The 25,088-nt window shown below is 37.7% G+C and overlaps 1 protein-coding gene across 9 annotated transcripts in view; it reads left to right on the top strand.

Annotated features, from left to right (window-relative positions):
• The window catches only part of FAM135B (family with sequence similarity 135 member B), a 204,799-nt gene extending 200,232 nt beyond the window's left edge, over nucleotides 1-4,567 (top strand). For 8 of the 9 annotated variants that reach the window (XM_066990771.1, XM_066990767.1, XM_048049378.2 and 5 more), the window contains 2 exons: nucleotides 2,040-2,153; nucleotides 4,146-4,567. In XM_066990771.1, the coding sequence (XP_066846872.1) occupies nucleotides 2,040-2,153; nucleotides 4,146-4,351 (320 nt within the window). In that variant the 3' untranslated portion in view covers nucleotides 4,352-4,567. Of the gene's footprint in view, nucleotides 1-1,957; nucleotides 2,154-4,145 lie in introns of all 9 variants that reach the window. The other variant, XR_010828841.1, reaches the window with a different exon arrangement.
• The last annotated feature ends 20,521 nt before the right edge of the window (nucleotides 4,568-25,088 follow it).

Raw genomic sequence — 25,088 nt, 5'->3', positions numbered from 1 at the left:
GTCTATTGTGGCACCTCTGTACTACAGAGAGAGATGTATGGCCTTACGCTGTAAAAATGATGCCTACATCATTTTACCACTTCCTTGGTCTGTTATGAATAAATGAAATAAATCAGACTTTCCCTAAGAAAAGAAAGCAAGCATAATCCTTCTGTTCAGACAAATGTTTTCTTCTAAGAGTTATTTTTAATATTGTGCGTAAGCAAACTAGTGCTAAGTATGCACTCACAGAGTCACTACTTGATATTTATTATTTTTTTCTCTCACTCTGCTATGTTGCTGATAGGAAACAAAGACTATCTTAATACAGGTACAACTTAATACTTGGTCTGACAGACATAGAGCTGTTCCATAATTTTCTGACCACAATACATGACCTAATCAATAACAGGAAGATGCTATATCTTGACATTATTTAAATTTCCTTATTTGAATTTTCCTTTGTTTCTCTAGCTCCCATTTTTATGGAGCACAGTGAGATGTTTGCTTTAAGACTGTCATGTTCAAATAAAATTGGTTCTACACAGGAAGCTTGCATTGTTCCTTCCCAAGCCAAGAATTCCTAAGTGTATGCTGTGAGCTAAAGTGACTTGTTGCCTGTTAGCTTGATAGACTGGAGATCTAGCAGACTGTAAATGAAGGTGATGTCTCTGTAAAAGCAGAAAGTTAAGTATCAAAAAGGTTGCCTGTAAATTAAAATGATCCAGGTAGATGCTTAGGAGAAAGATCTGGAATTATAAAGTTCTATATTAAAATGTATGAGCTAGCACAATGAGTCAGAATTGAGGTGCCCTTACTTTAGCACTCTGCTCCCAAAAGTGGTGAGAGCACCTACAAAGGGACACATTTGGTTGAGAGCACCTACAAAGGTGCAGTGTTTTGCCTGCTCTCCTAGATATCTCTTTGAGCCTCCAGCAATTTCTGACTTTCTTAAAGTAGAAATCACTTCCACTATTCAATTTCATTAAATGCTGTTTGTGCTTGTCTCGGAAGAAAAAAATGACTCCCTACTAAGTCTCTTCACATAAGATTTTACTTATGTTAAAACTCATTGATGCCTCTTCTACCTTGTACCTCAGAGAAGTCACAAACACAATTGGTTTGATTACACAGGAAGAAAATGATGGCTTCAGCCAGGCTTAGTAGAGGCAGCTATCAGGGCTCTTCCTTGTGGTGGTGATGGTCGACTTTTCTGTTAAGATCTAGAAAGCAAAGGACTTTGTTCTGGGTCTCTTTTCTGCAAGAGGGAGGGAAGGATAAAGGTCAAACCTACAGCATTCCCATGTGCAGAATAATCTCTGAGCTGGTAGTGTAGATTATCTGTATCCATTCTCCTACTCTTCTGCTGAATGTGGGTGATCTAGAGTTCAAGAGATCTCAGACAGAGTAAGTAGCAGGAGTCTTTTCATAGCGAATGGTGGCCCCATTACTTCCAGGGAAGAGGGAGAATTCCTGGTTTCCAGTCCATGTACCATCAGTGTGTATTTATCCAAGGACTGCTGGATGCAGGGACTGGATCCCAAGGCTCCTTGCACACTGATGTAATAGTATGACATCATAGCGGTGAAGCTGATTTCTCTTCTCCTTCTCTCTATATATTTTATTTGCTATTTTACTTATTACCTGTATTATTTTTTTTGAATGTGATCCCCAATTCTGTGAACATTTACTCATGCAAGTACACCCATGGACTGCAGTGAGCCTGTACATGTGTTTGCAATGTTTACAGGCATAAATATTTGCAAGATTAAGTTTTTAATCATTTACTCTTTGAAATGGAGTCAGTTCTCTCTTTTTCTTTGTTGTTATTGTTGTTGATACACGATTAACTTGTACGAGCATTGATAAGTAACAAATAGTTCATAGAAGCAGCAGCAATGTTTTTATGCTATTCTTGTGAATATTTCTAAGTTTGTGCTGTATGTTTTAATAATTCTTCATTTGTTTTTCACTATAGATTTTAAAGTGCATTTCACCATGAATATGATTGTGCTGTTCATCATTGTGATAAATGCATTTAATGAATTTGTTTGCCGCAGGCCTTCAGTACTTTAAAAATGTTGTGTTAGTGGCCTCACCCCAAGACAGATATGTACCCTTCCATTCAGCAAGAATAGAAATGTGCAAAAATGCTCTTAAGGACAGACACACAGGTATGTTTAAGATCCATTCTGTATTTACAAAGCTATTGAGAAACTGTGTTTTTATGTAACTGAGGCCATTGCATCAGAAGGGTTTTTCATCAGTATGATGAAAACTCAAACGCTTATTTGATAAGGAAGAAAGTGTTCTATTCCTACAGGAAATGACTGAAATCAAGAAAAGATTTCAAAGATGCTCTTTGATGAAAATAAATTTCAATCAGGTTGTAATCAAAGATTTCTTACTGCTCTTCCCTCCCTAATTAATTTTTTAAAATGTGGAGATAATAGAACTAGTTCCTAACAATGTTTCTCTTTAGTGTACTGAATTATTAGTATTGTCTCACATAACAAAATCTCCTTCAGCACATCCAAAGTCAACGGGTTTTCCCATTGTTTTCAGTAGTATTTGGATGATTGCCAGGTAATTTGAGAGATGTAAAATCATACTGGTTTGTAATAAAATCTGCAAAGCACATCAGGACTCATGCCATCAGAGGCCTAGTTTTCCTGTGAATTCAGTCTGTGCATTGTTCCAAATATTGCCTTTGTTTTTTGCAGTCTCCCTCTCTTATAAAATGTTTCATGGTTTCAGTTTGATATCACTTCCAGAAAAAATGTTCAGTGTAATTTTATACCTGTTTCAGACACATAGTTAAGTAGAAATGGAGGTTGTCCTTGGAAGCTGGCAGCCAGTCCCTAGTGGGGTTCCCCAAAGCTCCGTTTTAGGGCCAGTTCTCTTCAATATTTTTGTAAATGACTTGGATGTAGGACTTAAAGGTGTTTTGAGTAAGTTTGCAGATACCAAACTGGGAGAAGTTGTTGACTCCCTTGAGGGTAGAGAGGCCTTTCAGAGAGACCTCAACAAATTAGAGCTAGACAATCACCAAACATATGAAGTTTAACAAGAGCAAGGGCCCCATTCTGCACCCGGGAAGGGGCAGCCCTGTCTATATGTACAGGCAGGGGGACAGGAGGCTGGAGAGCAGTACTGCAGAAAGGGATCTGGGTATTTTGGTCAACAGCAAGTTCAATATGAGCCAGCAGTGTGCCCTGGCAGCCAAAAGGGCCAACTGTACCCTAGGGTGCATCAAGCACAACATTGGTAGCTAGTCGAGGGAAGCCCCACTCTACTCTGTGTTGGTGTGGCCTTACCCTGAGTACCGTGTGCAGTTTTGGGAGCCGCAATTTAGAAAGGATATAAAATTATTGGGAAGTGTCCAAAGGAGGGCAGCAAAGATGGGGTAGGGCCTACAGGGCAAGACGTGGCTGAGGTCTCTTGTTTTGTTCAGCTTTGAGACGAGAAGGCTGAGGGGTGACTTCATTGAAGATTACAATTTCCTCAAGAGGGGAAGCAAAAGCAGGAGGCATTGATCTCTTCTCTCGGCTGACCAAGGGTCAACATGGTTGCCTTCACACAGCTCTTTCTTTCTTACCTAAGACATGAATTGAAAAGCAGTTTTCTAACTCTTTCTTCAGGTGTTTTTTTCTCAGGGACATCTTTGGCCTAGTAGAAGCCAGATCTACATTCATGAGTACAAGTTTCCTGGGCTGCTGCTGTTGCCCTATAAACTTCTGAACTATCTGCAGAAAGGCATGATGTTCTTCCTGCATTAGAATACCCAGGAAAAAACAAACAAACAAAAAACTTATATCTTGCCTGACCCTTTTGCATTCAGCTTCACAGGCAGTATGAATCCAGCCCTCTTCCCCTGGAGGAAATGAATGTTTCTTTCCACCTCAGGAGAAATGGGACTAAATGCTGAGGCATGTCCCACTCTTCATGTTAGCAGCTTCACTAGATTTCTCTGTGTCGCCAATGGCTCCATTACATTAATAACATGCTGGTACATGGCAAACCATTGAAACAAACTGCTTTCACTTGCATTTTGTTATTTTTTTTCCATTTTCCTTCTCTTTGTGTCTGTAATTAAATGATACTGGAAGGAAAGAGGGGATCTGGCAGCTTTGGCATGTAGGTGTGACATTTAAAATCTTTTGCAGGTCCTGTTTATGCAGAAATGATTAACAACTTGCTCCAGCCTTTGATTGGGGCGAAGGACTGCACTTTGATCAGACACAACGTGTTCCATGCTCTGCCAAACACCGCCAACACATTGATTGGCCGGGCAGCCCACATTGCCGTGCTGGACTCTGAACTTTTCCTGGAGAAGTTTTTCCTTGTGGCAGGACTCAACTACTTCAAATAGTGCCTGAAGTATGGGGTAGCAGAGGCAAACCATTTCACAGAGTGGAGGAGAATCCCTTAGCCAAAAGCGTGCAGTGTTAGAAATGAGATCAGGTGGGACTTTCAATCTCTCTCCATTTCCATTTCTGTTTCAGAGAATAAAGTGCTATGGCTTTAAGGCATTCAAGCTTCCAAATATTGGTGCTTTTGGAAGAAATAAATATTCCTCTTCTGTTTATGTGTTGTTTGTCCACATAAAGACATGAGCTACTTCTGAAGTAGAGAATCAAAATAAAGATGGTTAATATTATCTAAATGTGATGGGACCAATATGATCACCATTTCTCTCGAATATTAACCCAGGAACTTGTCTGTTCTTGATTTAATGCTTATTTACATATTAACAAAGCTATACATCTGTAGCACTTTGGGGTGGTTAATACAAGAGGAAACAAGTGTATATGAACTCAGGTTAAAACTTCCTTTGCAATGAAATGAAAAGTCTAAAAAACATTTATGAAAATTTTAACATTTCTGTTTCTCAAAATAAAATGGTTCCATCATTGGTAATCATTTGTAACATGCACATATTCAAATCATGGAAAGGGTGAAAATATTTAACATAGAATGAAAAAAAAATCTTGATATTTGATTTTTTTTTAGAAAAAAACTTTTAGTTGGGAAGACTTTTCTTCAAGTTGGAAGCTGCCAGACTGATAGGAATCTATTGGATTTCTTGTGAAATATCAATGGCATCTGTCAACATTTCTCCTGTTTACATTTCTAGGATACCATTACTGTGCTTGTCATTATAACCTTACAGGTACAATTTTCACTTTTAAATTTGTATCTAAATACATTTACCGCAGGGTATTATATATATATATATGTATATGTATGTATATATATATTAGTCTGAAATTCAAAATCTAGCCAGTAATACCCCTAAAAAACACCAATCAGATGAAACTAGGTTGGTGACCTAGAGCAGTAAAGATTGTGGAAATGTTAAAAACCATACATATGTCTTCTTAGATTTCTCTGTAATGCTATAATAGGGTTTTACTAATTCCCATTTGCAGTGCTATGTGCAGTCCTAATTATTATATGGTTACAGCTGGTCAAAACATTTAAAACTTTATTCGTACAAAGTTATCAGAATTCTTTTCAAGGGTTTGGAAAAGAACCCATTTTTTCACTGTTTGTATTTTTTTGCATTTTTAATTTGTTTTTAATCAAAAAGTTGTCAGCATTTTAAATGACAAATTTCAATAAATGTCTATAAGTTTTCATACCACTTTGATAAATTTTCAATGTCACAGCAGTTTTTCAAAAAGGAGGAGGTGAATAACTCTTCACAAATATTTGTGTTTGGAAGGAAGGTAATTTTTTAAAGCAAGTGTAATTTGTTTAAAAACATAGGTGACCAGCCCTCTATATCTTGTGAAAAAATAAAACGAACATAAAAAGTTGGTTCTAGGACTCAAGACTATCATCAGTGAACTAGGATCAAGACAGTGGAAATTTCTGAACTAAAAGAATTAAAAAATGAAAGCAAACAATTTTGCAACCCCAGGGGAATATTTGTACATGCAAAAGGTAAAACTAGCTGTGTTCAAAAGAAGAAAAGTAGAAAACTTTTGAAGAATTAGTTCAAGAAAATGGTTGCTGACAAATTGGAACTAGGGTGGTCTGATAATGCAGGCATGTTTTGAAATAGAAAGGAATAAGAAGGAATATCCAAAAAGGTAAGACTAAGACATGAAAACAGAAAGGTATATTGCACCTAAAATCATCTTCTGCCCTTCAAAGGTGATACTGAAATTAAATAGAAATGATCACATGGTTCATTTCAATAGAGATTAGTTTTGTAAAAATTAAATATTACTGCAATACTTGAAGTAAATAGGTAGATACTATTCTCTTTTTTCCTTTTATTAATTGACATTTTAAAGCTAAAAGATGAATTTTCCCAGTTAAAAATAGATGCTGTGTCAGGAATCAAGAATTTCTGGGTCCCATGTCTTGTTTTAGAAATCTTTACCACTGTTCCGCCTCAACATTTTAATGCCAACTGAACTTACATATCACAGCTTACTTCTTCCTTGGTAAATTTTTTAAACAATGTTAAACATAATGGGGCATGGAGGTGAAGCTTTGGTACAGTGGTTTTGATCCACAGACATGGACTTCTAATGAAAATAACTTCTATGTGAAAAGCAAGAAAGAAAAGCAATCCTCAAACATCAGTAGTCTTTAGTTAGTTATATGACGATCTCTTTTAGAAATTTTTGGGAGTCTGCACATGGAAAATTTTTTAAATTGTTGAGAGGCTAGTTTACACATATATACATACCTAATGTGTGTGTGTATTTGCAATGCATACAAAGAAGTATGCTTATTTCAAGGTCAAACACTCCATGTTTTTAAACATGAATATACTGGATATGACAACATACTGGTGTAGTGCTTCTTAAAATCATGCAGGTGGTTTCTTGCCTTGCCTTGTACATTAGACAGCATTCCTAGCCTTCTACTTGCATACATGTGGGAGAGAGGAAATGTGAAAAAGTCTCTTTTGTATTACTGAAAAAATTGGTGGCCTGTTCAGTACGTTCACTTTCACACTGTACACTGCTACCAGTGCTGTGACTTATGGACAAACATACCTAGAGATTTCCATGTTCCCGTCCATATCATGTTCTTCCACAGCTCAGATTCTGATTTCAGTGGAGTTGGATTAGGTTCATTCAACTTGCTCCTTGGAGGGTGTAATAGAGAGCTTCTATAGAGCCTCAGAAAAATCTGGGAGATGTCATTCCTATGAAATGATATGACACAGATTTTATCTTCCTTTTGCTGCCAGAACGTTGTGGGAAATATTGGCAATAACTGTCTAGCTTAGCATTCGTTTTGAGGTTCTCAGAGTAGTCTCCCTTTCTTTTATGCTTTTTAATGGGATATTGCCTTGATAATGACACAGAATATTGTAAATCTTCTATAACGGTATAGACTATATTGCAAAGAAATCCTCATTGTCATTATAATGTAAATAACATTTGAGTGGTTGCACTTCATCAAAATATAGCAATCATCATGGAATCATTTTTAGAAGGTTTTTATATATTGATTTATATAGAGAGAAATATATATTAAGAATTATCTACATAGGAGATATCAAAATAACTGCACAGTAAGCTTTTGTGTTTCTGTGTTTTGTAATTTTAATGCATTTCCCTTTCACATATGTATCATGTATTGATACAAGGATTTCCCTTCAAACTTCACAATCTCCACTTGTTTTGGTATATCCACGGAGGCTGTGCTTAATTTCTTAAGTGAAGCTCATACATTCACAAGAACACATTTTTTCAAGAGGTTGGACAGAGTGGAGAACGTGGTTGCATTTGAAGTGAAACTCCATCCACTTCTTTGTGTCTTTTCTCTAGATAAGATAAAACACAGACGACGATGCAGGGTTGTTTCTTGAGCACCTGGGTGTGATGTCTTAAAACCAGCATGGTAGACCTCCTGGCTCCGAATGGTAAAATGAACTTGTCTAGTAAGGTTTGACAGTGTTAAATATGAGGTATGGGCTATATGAGAAAATTTTCGCAAGGAAGATGCACGGGCAATGGTAAATTACCTTACAAGTAATTGAAAACCTCCATACACAGTAGTATCATCACACCTAACCTTAGATAATTATGGTATAGAAGTCATTTTGTGACCTGGCAGGAGAGACTTTAGGTCCTTTTAGGGTCAGCGGAAGGAAAGATACACTTTTAGGGTGTGATTTATTGGATCTGTTTTATTTGTCTGTTCTATTTTTCTCTATGCCTGTTCTTCTCCACTGACTATGCAGGACATCAGATATTGTCATCTACTTTCTAGATACCTAAGCTTGATCAGATGAGGCCCACACCAAAATTTCAAAATATCAGTGGGAGTCCCCCACCGATTTCCCACTGAAAATCTTATGGGAATCCATCTCCACTCCAAAGGCCTTAATAAAGCCTACTGTACACTGAAATAATGCTTGCCTTTGAAGCTATCTCCTTATCAGTTTCAGTTATATAGATTGGAATGGCACAGTAATTCTGGGAGAAAGAATATTTAAAATCTCACCAATTTTATTGACAAAGTTCTTAGAATGAGACCACTGAACTCTGTTTTTGTAAGGATTTATTCTCTTTTGAAATAGAAGAATTATTTCTTGAATACAAATGGAAAGACATTGCAGTATTGAATAAATGTGAGTAGGTGAAGGACAAAAAGGGTCTAGCTCCTCCTGCAGCAGTCTTAAGGATCTTCAAGGGTCTGTTTCTTAATCTCTTAGTAATTGCTGACTGCCTTTCACAAAACCTGGAGAAACCTCTAGAGATGTTTCTGCTTGTAGAGTAGAATTTAGCCTGTTTAATTTTATTACCTAATTTGTGCTTAAAAATTAGTTGCAAAATGAATTTGTTCAACTAAAGGAAGTGTCTAAGTTCTTACTGTAGTCAACGAAGAGAGGTAAGTACTCTGCAGGAGTGCTCCTGTTTTCTCCTTTGGTGGCCTTCAGAGTTACTTACATCTCTTCACTGACCAGGGAACTTATTGTAAGGCTCATTTTTTGGGTCCCTAAGGTGTTGGCGTAAAGTAGAGGACCAACATTGGTGGACTGGTTAGAAAACTGATCTGTTTTTCATAATTAGGTGTGAATTTTGACTAGTACAGTTGGATCATAAGCAAGCACTAAAGAGACAAAGAGGATCCTTTAAAATTGGACTGTAAATGTGTCCTTTCCCAGCCTCCAATGATGACAATTTCTCTTTAACAAAACTGTTAATCTGCTTTTAAAATCAGGTCTTTCCACTGACAAAAGTGGAAGCTGAAATTGCTTAGCTTTAAAGGATTGTATTCTCAAGGCTTGAAACCTTAGCACAGAGTCTTGGAAATTACTAGTACGAATGCTGAGTGCTATTTTACTTCAAAGCACTTCATAAATATCCACTGACCAATCCTCTTCAGCATTTCCTTGCTAGAGAAGTGCCAAGCTTGAAAAAGAAAACTATCACAAGATTATGTGAAAACTGGGAATTCAGGCCAAAGCTTTCATTAGAATTTGTAGGTTCCTCTGGTGCTTTCTGCAAGTTAAGGAAAGAAGATCTCTTCCTTTCTACTGCTGCATTTGAAGTAGCTAAGTGGTGATGCAAGAAGAAGGTGAGAACTTCTAACAGAGTTAGACCCATGTGAAAGTTTATGTAAATATCCCATGAAACATTATATACATTGAATAGTCATGGGGCACTTCTATAGTGGTCTCAGCATGCCAATATGTGCCAGCCTAGCTGAGTGCTTATTTTCTTATGGACTCAAATTTCCATTTGAAAATGATCATCAGAACAGACCATCATATTTCACTCCTGCTGGTCATTTGGATGCTAAATGTCATGTTCATAAAGAGCTCTCTAAGAGTGTTTTATTTCAGTGCATATACTTAGCAATTTTGATGTTGAATGCTGTTAAGTAACTGTCAGTTCCTAGCTCAATCTTTAATATTTATTTAGCACTCTCTTTCGGATCAAATGTGTGACCACAGCAAGATGGTCCCTCTTGCTCTGTTCTTTGATTATGGTTCCCCAAACTTGCTGTTTCTTGAGTAGCCTAAATGGCCCCAAGCTACTGTTCTGTCTTTCCAATCATTTCTAAGTTTGTACAGTCACTTTTCAATTATCTGATTACATCTCCTGCTTTTCTTTTTCCTACAGCTTCCATGAATTCCTTTTCTCTTCATTCTTCAGTCCTTGCCTTCATATAAAGCTACAGCACTGTCCAAGTGCCCAAACACTTTTAGTATTCTCAAGATTAACCCTGGTCTTGTCCACATAGTTGAGCAGTTAGGGGAAATAGTCAGAAGGGTCTTATGCAGTCTTTCTGCACTGTCATGGATCTGGCCTCCAGGTACCAGCAAAGTCCCTTGGATAGCAGCTCTGGTGCTGACTGGTGCCTTTTCCCTGGGCAGGAGGGAGTCACTGGCTATCGACTCTCATTAGATCCTCTTCCTATCTCAGGTCCTAATCTGGACAGCTGGAGCTGGAGCTGTCCTCCTGTTGCCAGAATTTGTAAACTTGCAGATTGCATCCCCCCTGTGAGTTCATCTTTACTTCTTGATCCTTTGTTATCTTGGTCGAAGTGGTTGCACCAGCAAGGGCAAAGAGTTGTGACCTGTGCCATATCACCACCATTGGTGGGCCTCTCTTTCAGCACACAACATATCTGGGACTACATTACACCCCTGGCACACCCACAATGATGCTAATGGCTTCCCTACTGGTTTTCCATATTTTATTTTACAGTCATTGGTAATCTTCAGGCACAGATAGCAATGCATAAAACCTCATGTGAGTCCTGTTCACCCTGGCATGAGCGACAGATATGTTTTCTTACCTTTTGATCATCAGGTCCATGGCATGCTGCTTACCAACAGGTTGTGGTCTGAAATAGATGCTGCTGCTGTTTCTTTTCTGTTTTAATAAGACTGTATAATACATGTGCACTTCCATAACAGAAGTCAATGCACTGAATTGAAATGCTTATGAAAACAGTTTAATCATTGTATAGCTACTTTAAATGCAGATGAGTCAGGCCTTCCCTTCATAGGTTAAGAGGCATAAAGAATAAATATGTATAAACTCCGCTTATGCAAAAGGTCAAACTGAATTAACTTCTATTACAACCTTGAAACTTGATTTATCTGCTTTTGTAAATTCAACTCTACTTCCACCCAAAGCACTGGAAGATCCCATTATCTGTGCAGGAAACTAATCACATCTGTGCAAAACTGATTCCCACAGGTAGATGAACATGCCAGAAGTCCATTAGGTATATGCATGGAGCTGTACATCTTTAAGTAGCTTCCGCTTACGAAAATATGAAACTGTGACGTAGTAAATAGGACTACTCTTACTCTGGCATGCAGTTCAGACTTTGAGAGCTATCAAATGAAAACACAAATGGCTTTTCCAAAGTAGCAAACAAACCTCCCCAGAGTCTATGAAGAAGTCCAGCCTCAAGCAATTTTTTATTTTTTATTTATTTATTTTTTGAGTGGGTGGTTCAAATACTGTGATGGTCTTACTTATTCTCCATTACCTATACACGTGGTTAGTCTAATAAATAGAATAGCCAAGAGGCCCAATATTTCAATTTTCGTCGTAGTTTCTCCCAATTAAGAAGCTTTTAATTCCTTCCTGAATGCTAAAGTACTAGTAGAAATCTACTTGTCCCAATTCAGGAGAAACGCTCATTTACTCTTTTTTTTTTTTTTTTCTTTTTTCTTTTTAATATGTATAACATTACCTGCATTACTCCTAATGGTGGAAAGATGTCAAGGCATTTCTGATACACTACCATATATGCAGCTACATGCACTACAAAGGTTGAAAAAGAGATCAGGGGAATCTTTTTGATCTAAGATGTATCATCACTTTCAGTAAAAATGATAAAAGAATTAGTTCTTGTATGCCCCACATACCATTTGTTTGGTATGCCTAACATCTGTATGCATACAGAAAGTGTCTTTTCCCTGTTGTAACCATGTTATAATCCTATACATAATGCATGTATGTTCCCATATGTAGAGTATGTATATCATACCTTACTTTGAAGCTGGTGGTGACTGCTGAATCTAATAGGTTTCTCTTCCTTTTTGGAGGAACATTTTGTTTATCTTCCAGAGCTCCTGTGAAAGAGCAGTTTGCTGGCTTCCTCCACCTCATTGGAGGAGAGAGATTGGTTTGGACAATGTCAGCCTCTTGGCAGACCATTCATCGACTAATCTTATCTAAGCAGTCTCGAATTTGATGTGTGTTATCTACCAACTCCATGGCTTCCATGGTCAATGTAACGTCAAACCCAGCTGCCCTATCTTCTGAGACAGGAAGCTTGTCACCATTTTTAAATTTTTCTTGACATCCATCCTCTTCAACCAAGCATTCATTCTTTAGCTGATGGACCAGTAATTTATCAGCTTTGCAATTCTGCTTACTAATTTTAGTCTTGTGTGTATTTGGTTATACATCCAGTTTGGGGAATTAGCTATTTCCTTCTTCTGCTGTTAAACTTTCTTATGAAGTACGAAGGAGATCAGTATAAATAAAGCAGGGTACTTCTTTGCAAATGTCTGGGAAAAAAAATATAATCACATCACTGGTAGTGTTTTCAAGGTTTATTTTTCACTGTTTGTTTTACCAAGAAAGAAGCAATACTGGTAATTTGTCCATGCCTTTTAGGATTATCCAGTTAAGTAAGAATCTGGATGTAGCTCTGATAAAAAACAAAGATGCAGGATAAATCATCCTAGAATATTTTTGTATGTTTGGGAGAAATATTGATGCAAAATCAAAACATAGATGAGCATATTCCTAAACACAAAGTTCAGAGATAAACTGAAATTCATATCTATGTTTTGTTACTTGTATTCAACTTTTAATAGCAAGCTTTCTTAAATGATGAGCAGTTTAATGGTTCAGATTAACCCAGGACTGGCCTTCATTGACTTCAGTAATGAATCCTTTTAGTACTTAAGTTTTTTTAACCCCAGTCTTAAGAGTAAGGCCTCTATCATCTGCTTAAATCTGTTAACGTGTACTCAAGCATTATTATTTTTTTTAGATCTGACATTAAATCTCCATCTTCCCATTTATGTTCGGACAATTAGTGACAGCATCTAAGATATCAGAAAATGCAATTTTCTCTATAATCAGAATTACCTTTATCAAACCCTTAGTTGGGAGGACTTGCTTGCTGGAGGACTTTCTGTTTTGCTTAGAGGGAACTTGTAACAAATTTTTAGGCAATTCACAGGAGTAAGTGAATCTCTGCCCCGTCCTATCTCTCTATTACTTGCTGCAAATTTCACACTCAGGTGCTTAAAATCAGAAAAATAAAGTTCATATTCCAAACAAAGCACATCCATGAGACAGGTCTTACTTGCCATATCTTTCCCTGTAAGTGATGTACATAGGCAATTGCTATTTTTGATGCTGGAACCATTATATTGGTTTGAGAATCTTGGAAAACTTGATGAAACTCCTTTTTCAAGTTTATTAAAATTGTAACCTTCAAAATCAGCCTGTTACTTTTTAATAGTTAAGGTTAGCAAGGTCACCAGATATAACTTCTCAACTGTACAGTATCTATTCAAGTGGAACACTTTACATTGCTGGATTAATTCTCAGCTCAATGGTAACACCTAAAATTGGATTTTACTGTTCCTCAACAGACATGTGGAATAGAATTTGCTGGACAGGATCACAGTTCTGTGAAGATCCCTATTCTATGTTACAAAACATTATGTTTTATTTACTATATTAATTAACAAGAAAATAACCCTTAGAATTAACCCCCTGCATTTTCCTCTAAGTAATTAGCTCTGAAAGTAGTTTTCTTTAAGCGTACTTATACATTTCTTTGTTAACAAGGACAAGGTTAGAACTTTTTAAAAATAAATACATATTTTAAAATAAACAACTGACATAAATAATACTGAGCTGAATTTCAAGTGATAAATTCATCTTCAAGCAGTTCAATTTCAAAACAAACAAACAAACAAACAAAAAAAAACCCAACAAATAAATGAAGAGTCTGACCCCTGGACTTAATAACCATTTCTACCCTTGCATAGTGGATGTGTTATACTATCATTGGACAACGTGCCCATGTTTGTACACACAGGCTGCAAAGCAATGCATCAGAAATATATTGTTCTCCAAGTATTTCCTTTAAGGCTGATTGTTCAGGGTGAGCAATATGCATGATACAAGTGGTGCATGTACAATCTTCTGCAAATTCGGGTTTAAAGCCAGTAACTTTATACTGAGGTTGAACTTTGCAGATGACTAATCTATGGTATTTTAAAGTATAACCATTTCTGTGCTCTGAATATGAGTACAACTGATTCTGTCATGTGACATTAGAGGTTGTATTTTTAAATGATATATTATTACATTTGACTGAGGCAGTTATGCATCTCACAAATTGTATTTCAAATCAGAAGAGGCAATAATTAGAGACTGTGAGCTTGGAAAATCTGTACTGTTTCTCTGTTTATTTTTAAGAAGACTCTTTTTAAGAAGATCTACAACGTGTTCTGTTCTGCCTCACTCTAATTTACTTTCCTTTCCCTAATGAACATTTGTCAACTGCCATACGCTTCAATTTTCTTTAACTGTGTCTGTCAAGATTTAAGTGAGACATATCAAAAACCCAAACCGATCTCACCAAGTGGGAACAAATGAAGTTGAGTCACTTCCGTGACATTTTAGGGAAAATGCAGACACAAATCAATTTTCTTGAAATGTATGTTCTGACTCAACAGCTTCCACAAAGTCTTGACTAAAGGTCTGATCCTGAGAAATGCTGCTCAAATGCACTTTTGTTATAATGGGCCAGATCCCCAAGTGGGTTAACCTGATAAAGCAGTTTATACCTCCTAAGGATCTTGCTGAATGGCAGCCGGTAGCATTCATTGCATCTCACAGCTGGATCACCAGAAGATAACAAATATCCTGGGTTCTTTCTAAGGCCAATTTTCAGATTGGTCAATTATGTTTTAGAAGTAATGTCTTTTTAGACAAATGCAGACCTCTTCAAGGGATCAAGTCAATGGATTAATGTGGACAGATCCTTATAGGTTAAGGGAAAGGGCTTTTAATTTTTAAATCTACTACTTAGAATCATGATCATACAAAAAAAAAAAAAAATAAAAAAAAAAGTGAAGAAACCTGACATGGTCCCTTGTATAAACAAGATCATGAATGTAAAGCTTATAATGCCACTGTGAAATTTTAATGCTTATTTATTATGGTTATGATGAAACCTGTATAATAAGATGATGATAATAATAATGAATAGTCATCAGTGCCAATATGATTCTACTATTTTTCTACATATGCTTTATTGTGGCATTTTGTGTAGCTCGTGTTCTGTGTAAAGAAATGTCAATAAAATCTTTGCTTCCTTTTGTCTGTAATTTGTGTGGTTCCTGGTATTTACACAGGAAGTCCCAAATTTTTTTTGTCTATATAGTGTGAGGGAACATGATGCCAGTGCTAAAGAGAAGTCGAACAAAAAATTCTGAGTGTGAAGCAAGAGAATGCAGGAGCTTATGAGCAACCTTGGCCAATTCACATTATGACTTTCTGCTTGAAGAATATAAAATGACTCTGAGACACCGAATAAATAATACATGGAAATTATTAAATGAACTGATCATGACCTAAAGGGCTTTTAACATGGAACTTATATTGACTGATTAAATGAATAAGACCTCGAAGCAGCAAAACATTGAAGGCAGCAATGTATTAAGTGCTTGAACACTTCTTTTACAGGCTTTTGTATGTATATTTAAGAATTAATTTCAGGAATATAATCCATAACTAAACCTGAGCTCCACTGGTCCCATATATTGAGGCCATGAACCTCCTTATAGCCAGCTGCCTACCACCATCAGGAGTTGGTGTTGGGGTGGGGGTGTTGCTGCTTCTTCATGTCCCTTTGGCAATTTCTATACCAGTTAACTGTACAGGGAAAGGACATTTCTGCTTTTTGTCAAGTGAGCAGGGACTTCAACTGTAAGTTCTGGTCTTACCCCCACAAATTTCCAGAAAAATACATCTGCACTTAAAATTAGTCACAGGTATATGTCAACAATGCAGGTCTCTGTTTTATCCTTTCCTACAAAGATAAGGATATATCTCTGTCTGTCTATTTATTTTATTTTACCCCAGAGATAGTTATGATTGCTGATGCTATCTGTGATTTAGTGTGGTAGGATGGGATACATCACTGGGTATCTCTACCTTGAGACATAGAAAGGAGGGAACTGAGGAGGAAGCTGTGTGTGTACAGTCCCAGAAGAAATTTCCTGGCCCTTTTTTATCGTTATGCTATTTCAGACAATTCTACAGGAAAAAGAAGTGTTTAATGGCATCTCCCACAGAAACTCCAAAAGACAGCAAATACATGGAGCAGCTGATGGATGCAGGGGCGTTAACGTGGAGGGAGTGCAAAATTTAGGGGGTTGCTGCCTTCCTATTGCAAACTGATTAGTAGCCAAGAATGGGCTCTGTTGATGTGCCTGTGTCTGTAGAGATAGGTTTTCTTTTTTTCTGACTCACTCCTCAATCATATCAAATGGCAAAGGAACCAGCTACAGGGAGGGGATAATGAGTGCATTGGTTATATGCATTTCCCTTTTACTTTTGATGATAATTACATTGCACTCTTACAGACAGAAAATGAATTGGACTCACCTTAATCCCAACAAGTCATTTGTCCATCCTCAAAATGTTACAGGATTTGGCATATTTTCTGGGATTTGGTAGAACGCACTTCTAAACAGTCCAGATAAGCAGATACTCTGGTCAACGCCAGGAGATAATAATTGGCACAACTGTGCTGCAAAGCAAACCAATGCCAGTTTCACTCTGCCTGTTCCAAACTGGTATTTTTAGTCTGTTGTTTTAATAAAGGCTAAATTTACCTTATTATTCTTGTAAGTCATATTGTGGTGTTATGCAGTAAACTGTATCCTTATCAGACTGTAGTGTTCTTCTGGGGACTCCTAGTGAAGAAACGCCATGATTTGTTACCATGACTGTCCAAGATGAAGTAGATGCTTTCAAAATAGAGTTATAGTACATTCCTTATCCCAGTTAGATTATGGTTGGAAAGCAAGTAGGCAGGCTAATAAAATGTTACTGTACATAGCCCTTGGTGAATCTGGGCTAAAGACTCTTAAACACCTGGAAGCACAGGACATTCTGCATGGCACCAACCTGCCTATGGTTGGGTTCTCATCCCTCCTTCCCAGGCCTAAGACATCTGTAGTTGCAGCCTGTGTCCCTTCCCGTAATGTTTATAGGCCAATTTCTCTCTCCTTCTCCTCTAACCTAAACCTCCCTGCTCCTCCAACACAAACACATCCTTCTCCCATTACCCAAAGACAGCCCAGGTTGGTGTGTGATGGACAATTGGCTGAAAAAATTCAGGAGACAAATTAGAGACTGAATTATTGCAGACCCAAACACCTATTGACATAATTAAGACTTTAATTAGCAAACCAATAAGTCAAAATTGGTTTGTTGGACTTTGAATTCATTACTGTGCTGGAACTAAGGCCAAATTACTCAATAAAGGAATGAGTGTAGGCTTTTGCGTTTCATCCTTTCAGACGTCATTGATCAGAAACTGATATGTACAAGCTGGTGGCATTAACAACCTGATCTTCAGCTTGGATGGGTCCTGAGAGCTTACACTTGCCTAATCAGTCTTTCATTATCCTGCCCCAAAGAGTTTTCTTCTCTAATTTGAGTCATACAAGGAGTGAGAGTATACATTCACATGCGCACACAACACCGGCATCTACTCTACAGTTAATTCTGCTGTAGGCCTATGTCCAAATAGGCCAGATAATAGCTTCATATTCATACAAAACTGCACACATTTGAAGAGGGAGATGAAACGTGGGATGCACTTTTCTTCCTTGAGCCATGAATGTGTGAATAAAATCAACATCCAACCTGGAACATCTCTCCAATCATTGCTTACTTTTTCTCCCCATCATTACATGTCTACTGTATTTTACAGTCAAATTCAAACACTCATTGGCCATTAAAAGCAGTTATTGTTCCTGCATACAGAACAAGCTCATCCCACAAGCAGCATGAGGTGAGGTTTCAAAATAATGTTCATTACAGGGACTGCGGAGAGTGATGGTGTTATTCTACTGCAATACAGAATGCCTGCCTTGCACTGTGAGGTAGGGATAGATTAGTTCAGGCAACACTGACCATGCTCCACCAACTTCTCAGACAGACCTGGTGACTTCTCTACACAATTTCAAATGATTTTGGTGGAACTTGGACATCAAAATCGTAGAATTAAATTGTATAGCCTCTTGCCACAAGCATGTCTCTTGTCTGCATGTATAATCCAAAGCTGCCACAAGCTTTTTAGCTACAGAGGTATTTATGGATTACCTTGTTTGATCTTTAAGACAGAACATGTACACCAATATCTCTCTAGTGCTGCACACTACTGTGCTAACTGAAAAAAAAAAAAAAAAAAAAAAAAAACAGCAGGCAGCTCAGAAAGAACATCCTTAAGAAGCTTTGATAAATCATAAAAGCAATCCCTACATGGCAGAGAGACACAGCTAGTCAAAATGAAAGCTATTTTAAATCACCACTAATAGTAACCGGAGACTCTCTGTGTCTGGTTCAGTCTGGGTTAGATGGGAACTTTCCCAAGAGCATGTAGTACTTCACACAGATGTGATGGTGAAACTTGCACGCTGCCCTGGCTCCTTATGAAAGTCTCTGGCATGCAACGTCTTTGGAAGGGCTAAACAGGCAGCAAATCTCTTTTTCTACTCATAGCAGTAAGCTTTCAATCCAGCATAGTGCCAATATGGCCACGTCATCTCCATGTCTGGAATGCCACTGACTACAGAAGTGAATCAGTAGGGTGATATTACCAACCATGAATTTCCTGAAAAATCAGTTTGCACGTAACAAGAGTGATGGCTTTTGTCACTGGAAGTTTTCAGAAGGAAAATAAGTGAAGGCAGTTTTTGTTAGTTTTATGCTGTCTTCCCAAGCTCCAAATCACTAACATGCTTTTAGAAGTCATGGGGACTGATAGTCCCACAGTCAGCAGAAAGTTACAAGTGAAGCCTGCAGAGGTCGACCCTTTCCAGGCAGCCACACGATGTCAGTGTTGGATCATACAAATACAACGAGCTGTGCATTTCCTTGGCTGCCACTGTGCACCTGTGCAGGACTGTGACGGGCCAAAGGATGCGATATTAGAAGTGACCCCAGGTAGGTGACACACTGTGTACCAGCCCAGGACCAGGTGCACCACGACATGACCATAAAGACAAAGCTGTATGTTCTTCTGATGTGAAATTTTGCCTCTGATATATCATTTCTCTTTTCTAGACTCCCAGCATATATCCTGAGGCGATATGAATTGTTTTTTCCTGATGTTTTTCCATCTGAAACTGGAGATTTAGACCCAGCACATGGCAGATTTAAGCTTAGTGCTCATAGGCTTGCTCAGTATGTTTTATCTCATCAATTTCTTCGAAGTTGTCCTCTGAGTTCCTAGAAATCTAATCTCTTTTACAGTCTGTTAAAGACTAGCTACTTTTTATTAACAAAACTATGAGCTCAGATTAGGCTATTGTACTATTAAAAAGCATGAGAACACAGAGCCTGTTGGAATTTAACAGGAAGACTCCAGTGCATCAGACTCTGAACACAGGAATTGCCATGAGGCATTAATCAAATGCCACCCCTGTGCTACTGCACTCTTTCATTAAAATGAATGGTGAATCTTTGATATGGACATGTCCTCCAGCAGAAGGATACATAAGTCCAACACAAAACTTAGATGAAAGCTTGGATGTATTTTTTCCACTTGCAAACGTACAAATACTGAGCAGGAAATGGAACAGATTTGCTACTTTCACTTGGTTACTGAACTCCTGTGTTTCTTTTTCAGGGCTGAACATCCTTAACCTTTTAATGAACAGCACTGGAGAGCCTGTGTTGAAAAGCTTAATCCATTCTACTGGTAACATGTCAAATCTCAGCTGAAAGCATATGCTAGATATGTTTGGTAAACCTTCTTATGTTCATAGGGTTTCTGCTTTTCTACATTCCTTTTCTACAAGATGATTAATACACAGAGAAGGATTAGCACTGCATTAGAACAACTCTGTTGTTAATGCTTACATAACTTAATGTTCTCTCTGTTGCCATATTTTTTACAGTATAAACACACACACACACACAAAAAAGTCAAATCATGATTAAATACTGAAATCCTCTTAAACCCCTCTAGTAAGCAGCCAGCTGTTGGAGTTGTTATGGTTAAGCCACAAGTTTGTTTTTTAGATTAATATTAGATATTATTATTATTATTATTATTATTATTATTATTATTTAGCATGAAATTTGTTTAAAAGCCTTCCAGAAAAACAGATGCAGCAATTGAGGCAAGTTTTCATTGTACTTCTGCCACCATCAGCCATTGTTGTTATCCTTGGCTGTTCTCCAAGGCTATCACAACAGCTATCTAGGTGTTTAATGTCTTTTCTTCTTCTCTTTTTGTTGTGATGGTTCCAAAAGGATGGCAGTTTTGAAACACGTAGGTCTTTCCAAACTAGGCGTGTCTTGAAGCATTCTGGAAATGTCTTGATATTGCTGACTCTTCTGCTTAAGTTCAAGCAGTGAAAAATACTCCCAAGCACACAAATCACAGTTCTTCTACCTTTCTTCGAGCAATACTGCAATGCCCTCGGATAGCTTTGGATCTGTAGAGACTATACTTGACTTGACTTTTCACATACTTACGCTTATAGTGCCTACACTAAAGAGACAATGATAAAAACAGTGCGTGGAAGCAAGATGCATGGTGCATAATATCGATGTGTCAGTTTGCCAGTCTGTTGTATGTACCATGGGTAGACTTATAAAACTTCTATCTCTATCTAGATAGTGCTTGAATAATTAGAAATGTACTCAGAATTGGTCTAGACTAGGATAAATAAATAAATAAATAAAGCTTTAGGGTAGTCTTGGCTCCCTAATTTAGTGCAAATGAAATTAAAAAAAAAAAAAAAATTAGGCAATGCTTTCAGACATATGGTTGGATTTTTGGATGGTCCTGTGTGGAGCCAGGAGTTGGACTTGATGATCTTTGTGGGTACCTTCCAAGTAGGGATATTCTATGATTCTATGATTCTTGTCTTGGAAGAAAGTCACCACAGAGTAAAGGTCCTAATACAAACTCAAAGCCCCAAACATACCTTCAAGTCTCTCTCCCTCTTCAGAATTACCCTCACCAGCAACATGTGCTGAATGCTCTCCTTTCTAGAGCATTTTCCATAGCAGTGTAAATTGCTCATCTGTATTAATTCCCCAAGGGGAAACTGAGCATGTTGGGTATTTTTTATTTTTTATTATCTGAGGGCTTAGCAGTTTCATTCCTATCCTCTACAACTTCTGTCAGAAGAAGCAGACTCTTATGAATGTAATTTCTACATGGTGGTCATTGGCTGTTAGAAGAGTTTGTGATACAACTTAAATCTGTGCTGAGAAAGCTTTTATTTGGTACGTTATTCTTGTAAGATATTCCAACTAAGTGTAGTGTCCTCAACAGTCAGGTGTACCATCCTCCTTTTTCCAACCCAGACAGCAAATGCCTGAATAAGACATCAAAGGACAGACCACCATCTTAAAGTTTTAGTGTAGAAGTACATGAAGTAGTGGATATTAAAATGGAATACTGTAGTAGGAGGAAAAGCTCAAATAATAATAATATATATATATATTAGTCTTTCTATAGAGAGCGTTCAGTCAAGTTCCTGTCAGAGGTTTTAAGAGTTTCAGACACATTAATCAAAGCTATTTCAAATACCTCTGCAGTGCTCACTCTTCACAGAGGAATAAAACACATTGTCAGGCTGAAGAGCTAAAAGAAACAAGTATAGTAAAAAAAAAAAAAAAAAGTAATTGAGAGACCCTTAAAACACTCATGTCAGTCTCTGTGCTTTAACCATTTGATTTATCATCAGTGGGGCGATTTTGAAGCAACATTCCTATTAGACAAGAGTGCTTATAGCTTTTGTAGTTTAAAGGCTTTTAACGGAAATTCTTAGATGGTTCCCCAATCAGTGTAAATATTGGCTTGTACCCCTTCTTTGAACAAGGGAAGAAGGAAAAGTGAAATCAATTAAACACATCCTCTGATTGCCAATGTATACAGGAGAGGTTTGCAATCGATCCCAAAGGAGTAGAGTGGTAAAGTATCAATGTTTCACTTGTTCTCTCAGGGTAAAAGTGTTTCAAAATGCCCTCAGATATTTTGTATTATTTTCCTGAGGAAATGAGGCTCACGCTGTCCTGCTATGCAATTCAGCTGGAGTCCAGTTTCATCTAAATTTGATGGAGGGGATAGAGTTGACTAAGACGTTAAGTTTTCACCCTTCCTGTAAAAGAGATCTCATCAGAAAATAAATAAATAAATGAATAAATAAATAAAAATAAAAATACTGTTGTGAGTTTCATTTTGTTGATCTCATTTTTTTTTCCATAGTACCGGAGTTACTCAATGTTAGTACAGACTTAAGCTGATACCTTTCTGAATTCACTTGATAATTTATTGCTTTGGAAATTAATACATTAATATTATGATGTCTAAATTTATTAAGGAGTTCCTGAATTTCTTAAGTAAAAAAGGGGAATCCTTTTCCTCTCATTTTCCCCCTTAACATATATAAATACATCTAACCTCTTTTGCTAGCATCCAGGCATTTTTTTTTCCTTCTGAAAGAAGACAACATTAGTAACTGAGTCATCTGTGCTCATCTAAACATTAAAAAAGTTTTCCTCTATGCTGAAAGGGGGGATTTAAATCTTGTGATGCTGCCAGTTAAAATTTACATGCCATGAGGAAAACTGGAAGAGGTAGAAAATCTAGGGAAAAGCTGAACTCCAGAATTTGTCTCAGACTGATGTCCTGTATTGCTGCATTAAGTTTATGTTCAACAGTGGCTCGCTCTTACTCCTGGATAAAGAAGGTGGCTACCAAATTCAAAGCTCTAGCTCATCTGCTGTGTTTTCACCAGTGGCAGAGGTGGATAATGCCCTCCCTGAGCAGTGGGCTACTTGCAGGTGGTAGTGGTGCAAACAACACCAAATGCAACATGGAAAAAAAAAAAAAAAAAAAGATTCTAAAAGTACCCGTCACTTCAGGTAACAAAAAAAAAGCAAAACGAACAACAACAACAAAAATGTTTACTATATGTTGGAAAAGCTGATGGAAACCAAAAACTAACCTCTCCTGCCACCACCACAGAAAGGTCAGTACTGTCAGCCATTTACTAAAGTTTCTTAGTGTGACCTACTGCCCCTTCCGACCAGGCTGAGAAGGTTTTATTTTGGAGCCAAAGTGGAAATAGGTGACAAACCACTCACACTTTGGTTGGTTGCCATTAAGCTGGAACTAATGGCTTTTGACAAAGCGCCTGTGCCTGTTAAAGCTCTCAGATGCAGAAGACTCCTGATAATCTCATAGCATGGGCTCCGTGGTGTTTGTTTCATGTTCAGCTTTCCTGTCTGTTACTTGCTATGATACTATGGCATGATGAATAGCAAACTGTCCGTGCTATCTTTTCTCTTCTGAGGCTTTTTTATTCTTAGCCATAACTACACTTCTGACAGAGTTGGCTGAGACTCCTCACAAATGAAATGTTATTTGGGGAAGGATTATAAGTCTTCCAGCACTAGATCTACATTATACAGCGTGCGTGCTTCAGCAGAGCAGAATATGACTCTTCATAGTCTGTGGCTGTTCCTTTGGCCAGAAAGCAGTTATTTTGTCCCATCCCTGCTGTTAAAAGGGCTATGTAATAATTATAGCATTTAGTCTGTTCAACAGTCCTGGCTGGCACTGATCCTGATACTGTTGGGCTGCCTGCAGGCCTCTATTTGAATACAACAGGAAGCTTTTAAGCTGGCATCTGAGGGCATATAAGATGTAACTGGGAAGCCAACCAGACCCCAAACACCTGGCTCCCTTCTGCAGTTCCTCTCCTTGTGAGGATTCATGCATCATAGGCAGATGATTGGAACCTAATGATTTTTCATTTAAACCCTTGGTTCATGCTTGTCTACAAAGAACCATTGATGTGACTCTGTCAGGTTTAAAAAGGAACACAGAGGGAAGGAAGAAGAAAGCGAACGAAGAAGGAAGGAAGAAGGCAGGGAGATAAAGTGAGCAGATAATAAAGGATGACAACAGATAACCAAGGAAGTTGGCGTCTAATCTATGGAGATTACAATACAAAAATTCAAGGAAGGTGGATGTATAAAATATTTTCTTTTGAATACTCAGGCTTGAGGAAGAAAAACAGGTTTGGCAGCAGCATTATGCTCTCTCTTTCTTGTGGGAATAGCAAGGCAATGGGCGGATAGAACCTGGATCTTCTCTATAGCACTTGCTGGCATGCACCAGAGGAGCAGATATGAGCTGCTGCTTTGCCTAACAGAGCGCTGCACTGTATGACCTCAGTGCATGTCTTCACAGGACAGAACTGAGTCCTCCAGGCAAAGAAGTGACTGTGAATAGATACAGATCATTTTGTTACATCTGGTTAGCATGCAATGTTTGAAGGATTAAGAATAAAGATATGGGAACATGTAAAACTGATATAAATTGCACAGAAGTCAACAATAGCCAAGGTAAAATAATACAACAATTAATTTAAAAGACAGAGAAAAAGCCGTAGGCCTTATCTGTCATACCAGGTACTAGGGAGGTTGGAACTGGATGGTGCCTTCCAACCCACACCTATGATTCTATGTACTAGTGAATCTCATTTGAAACTGTATGTACAACTTTGCCCACTTTTTTCCAATCCATGTTAAAACAATATTAATTGAAACAGGGAGATGAAGGAATGCATAAACGGAGTAATATGAAAACTGAGCAGAAGACCACTTCAAGACCTATGGAGCTTGGATTCACTTTAAAATAAATAAATAAATAAATAAAAATCAAGGTACAAGGGGCAAGAATGCTGCCTATAATGTTAATTTTCAGCAATTGTACAACTGAAGTTTCAGGATACTGTTTTCTGCAATAACAGTGAGCTGAGCTCTGTGAGTTAAGAAATATCTTCCAGTCAAATATCCTACTCC

The sequence above is a fragment of the Anser cygnoides genome, chromosome 2 (genome assembly GCF_040182565.1).
Source record: "Anser cygnoides isolate HZ-2024a breed goose chromosome 2, Taihu_goose_T2T_genome, whole genome shotgun sequence".
In the NCBI taxonomy this organism is placed as follows: Eukaryota; Metazoa; Chordata; class Aves; order Anseriformes; family Anatidae; genus Anser; species Anser cygnoides.
Note: the sequence above shows the minus strand (reverse complement) of the source record. Positions and strands in the feature narration are given on the sequence as shown.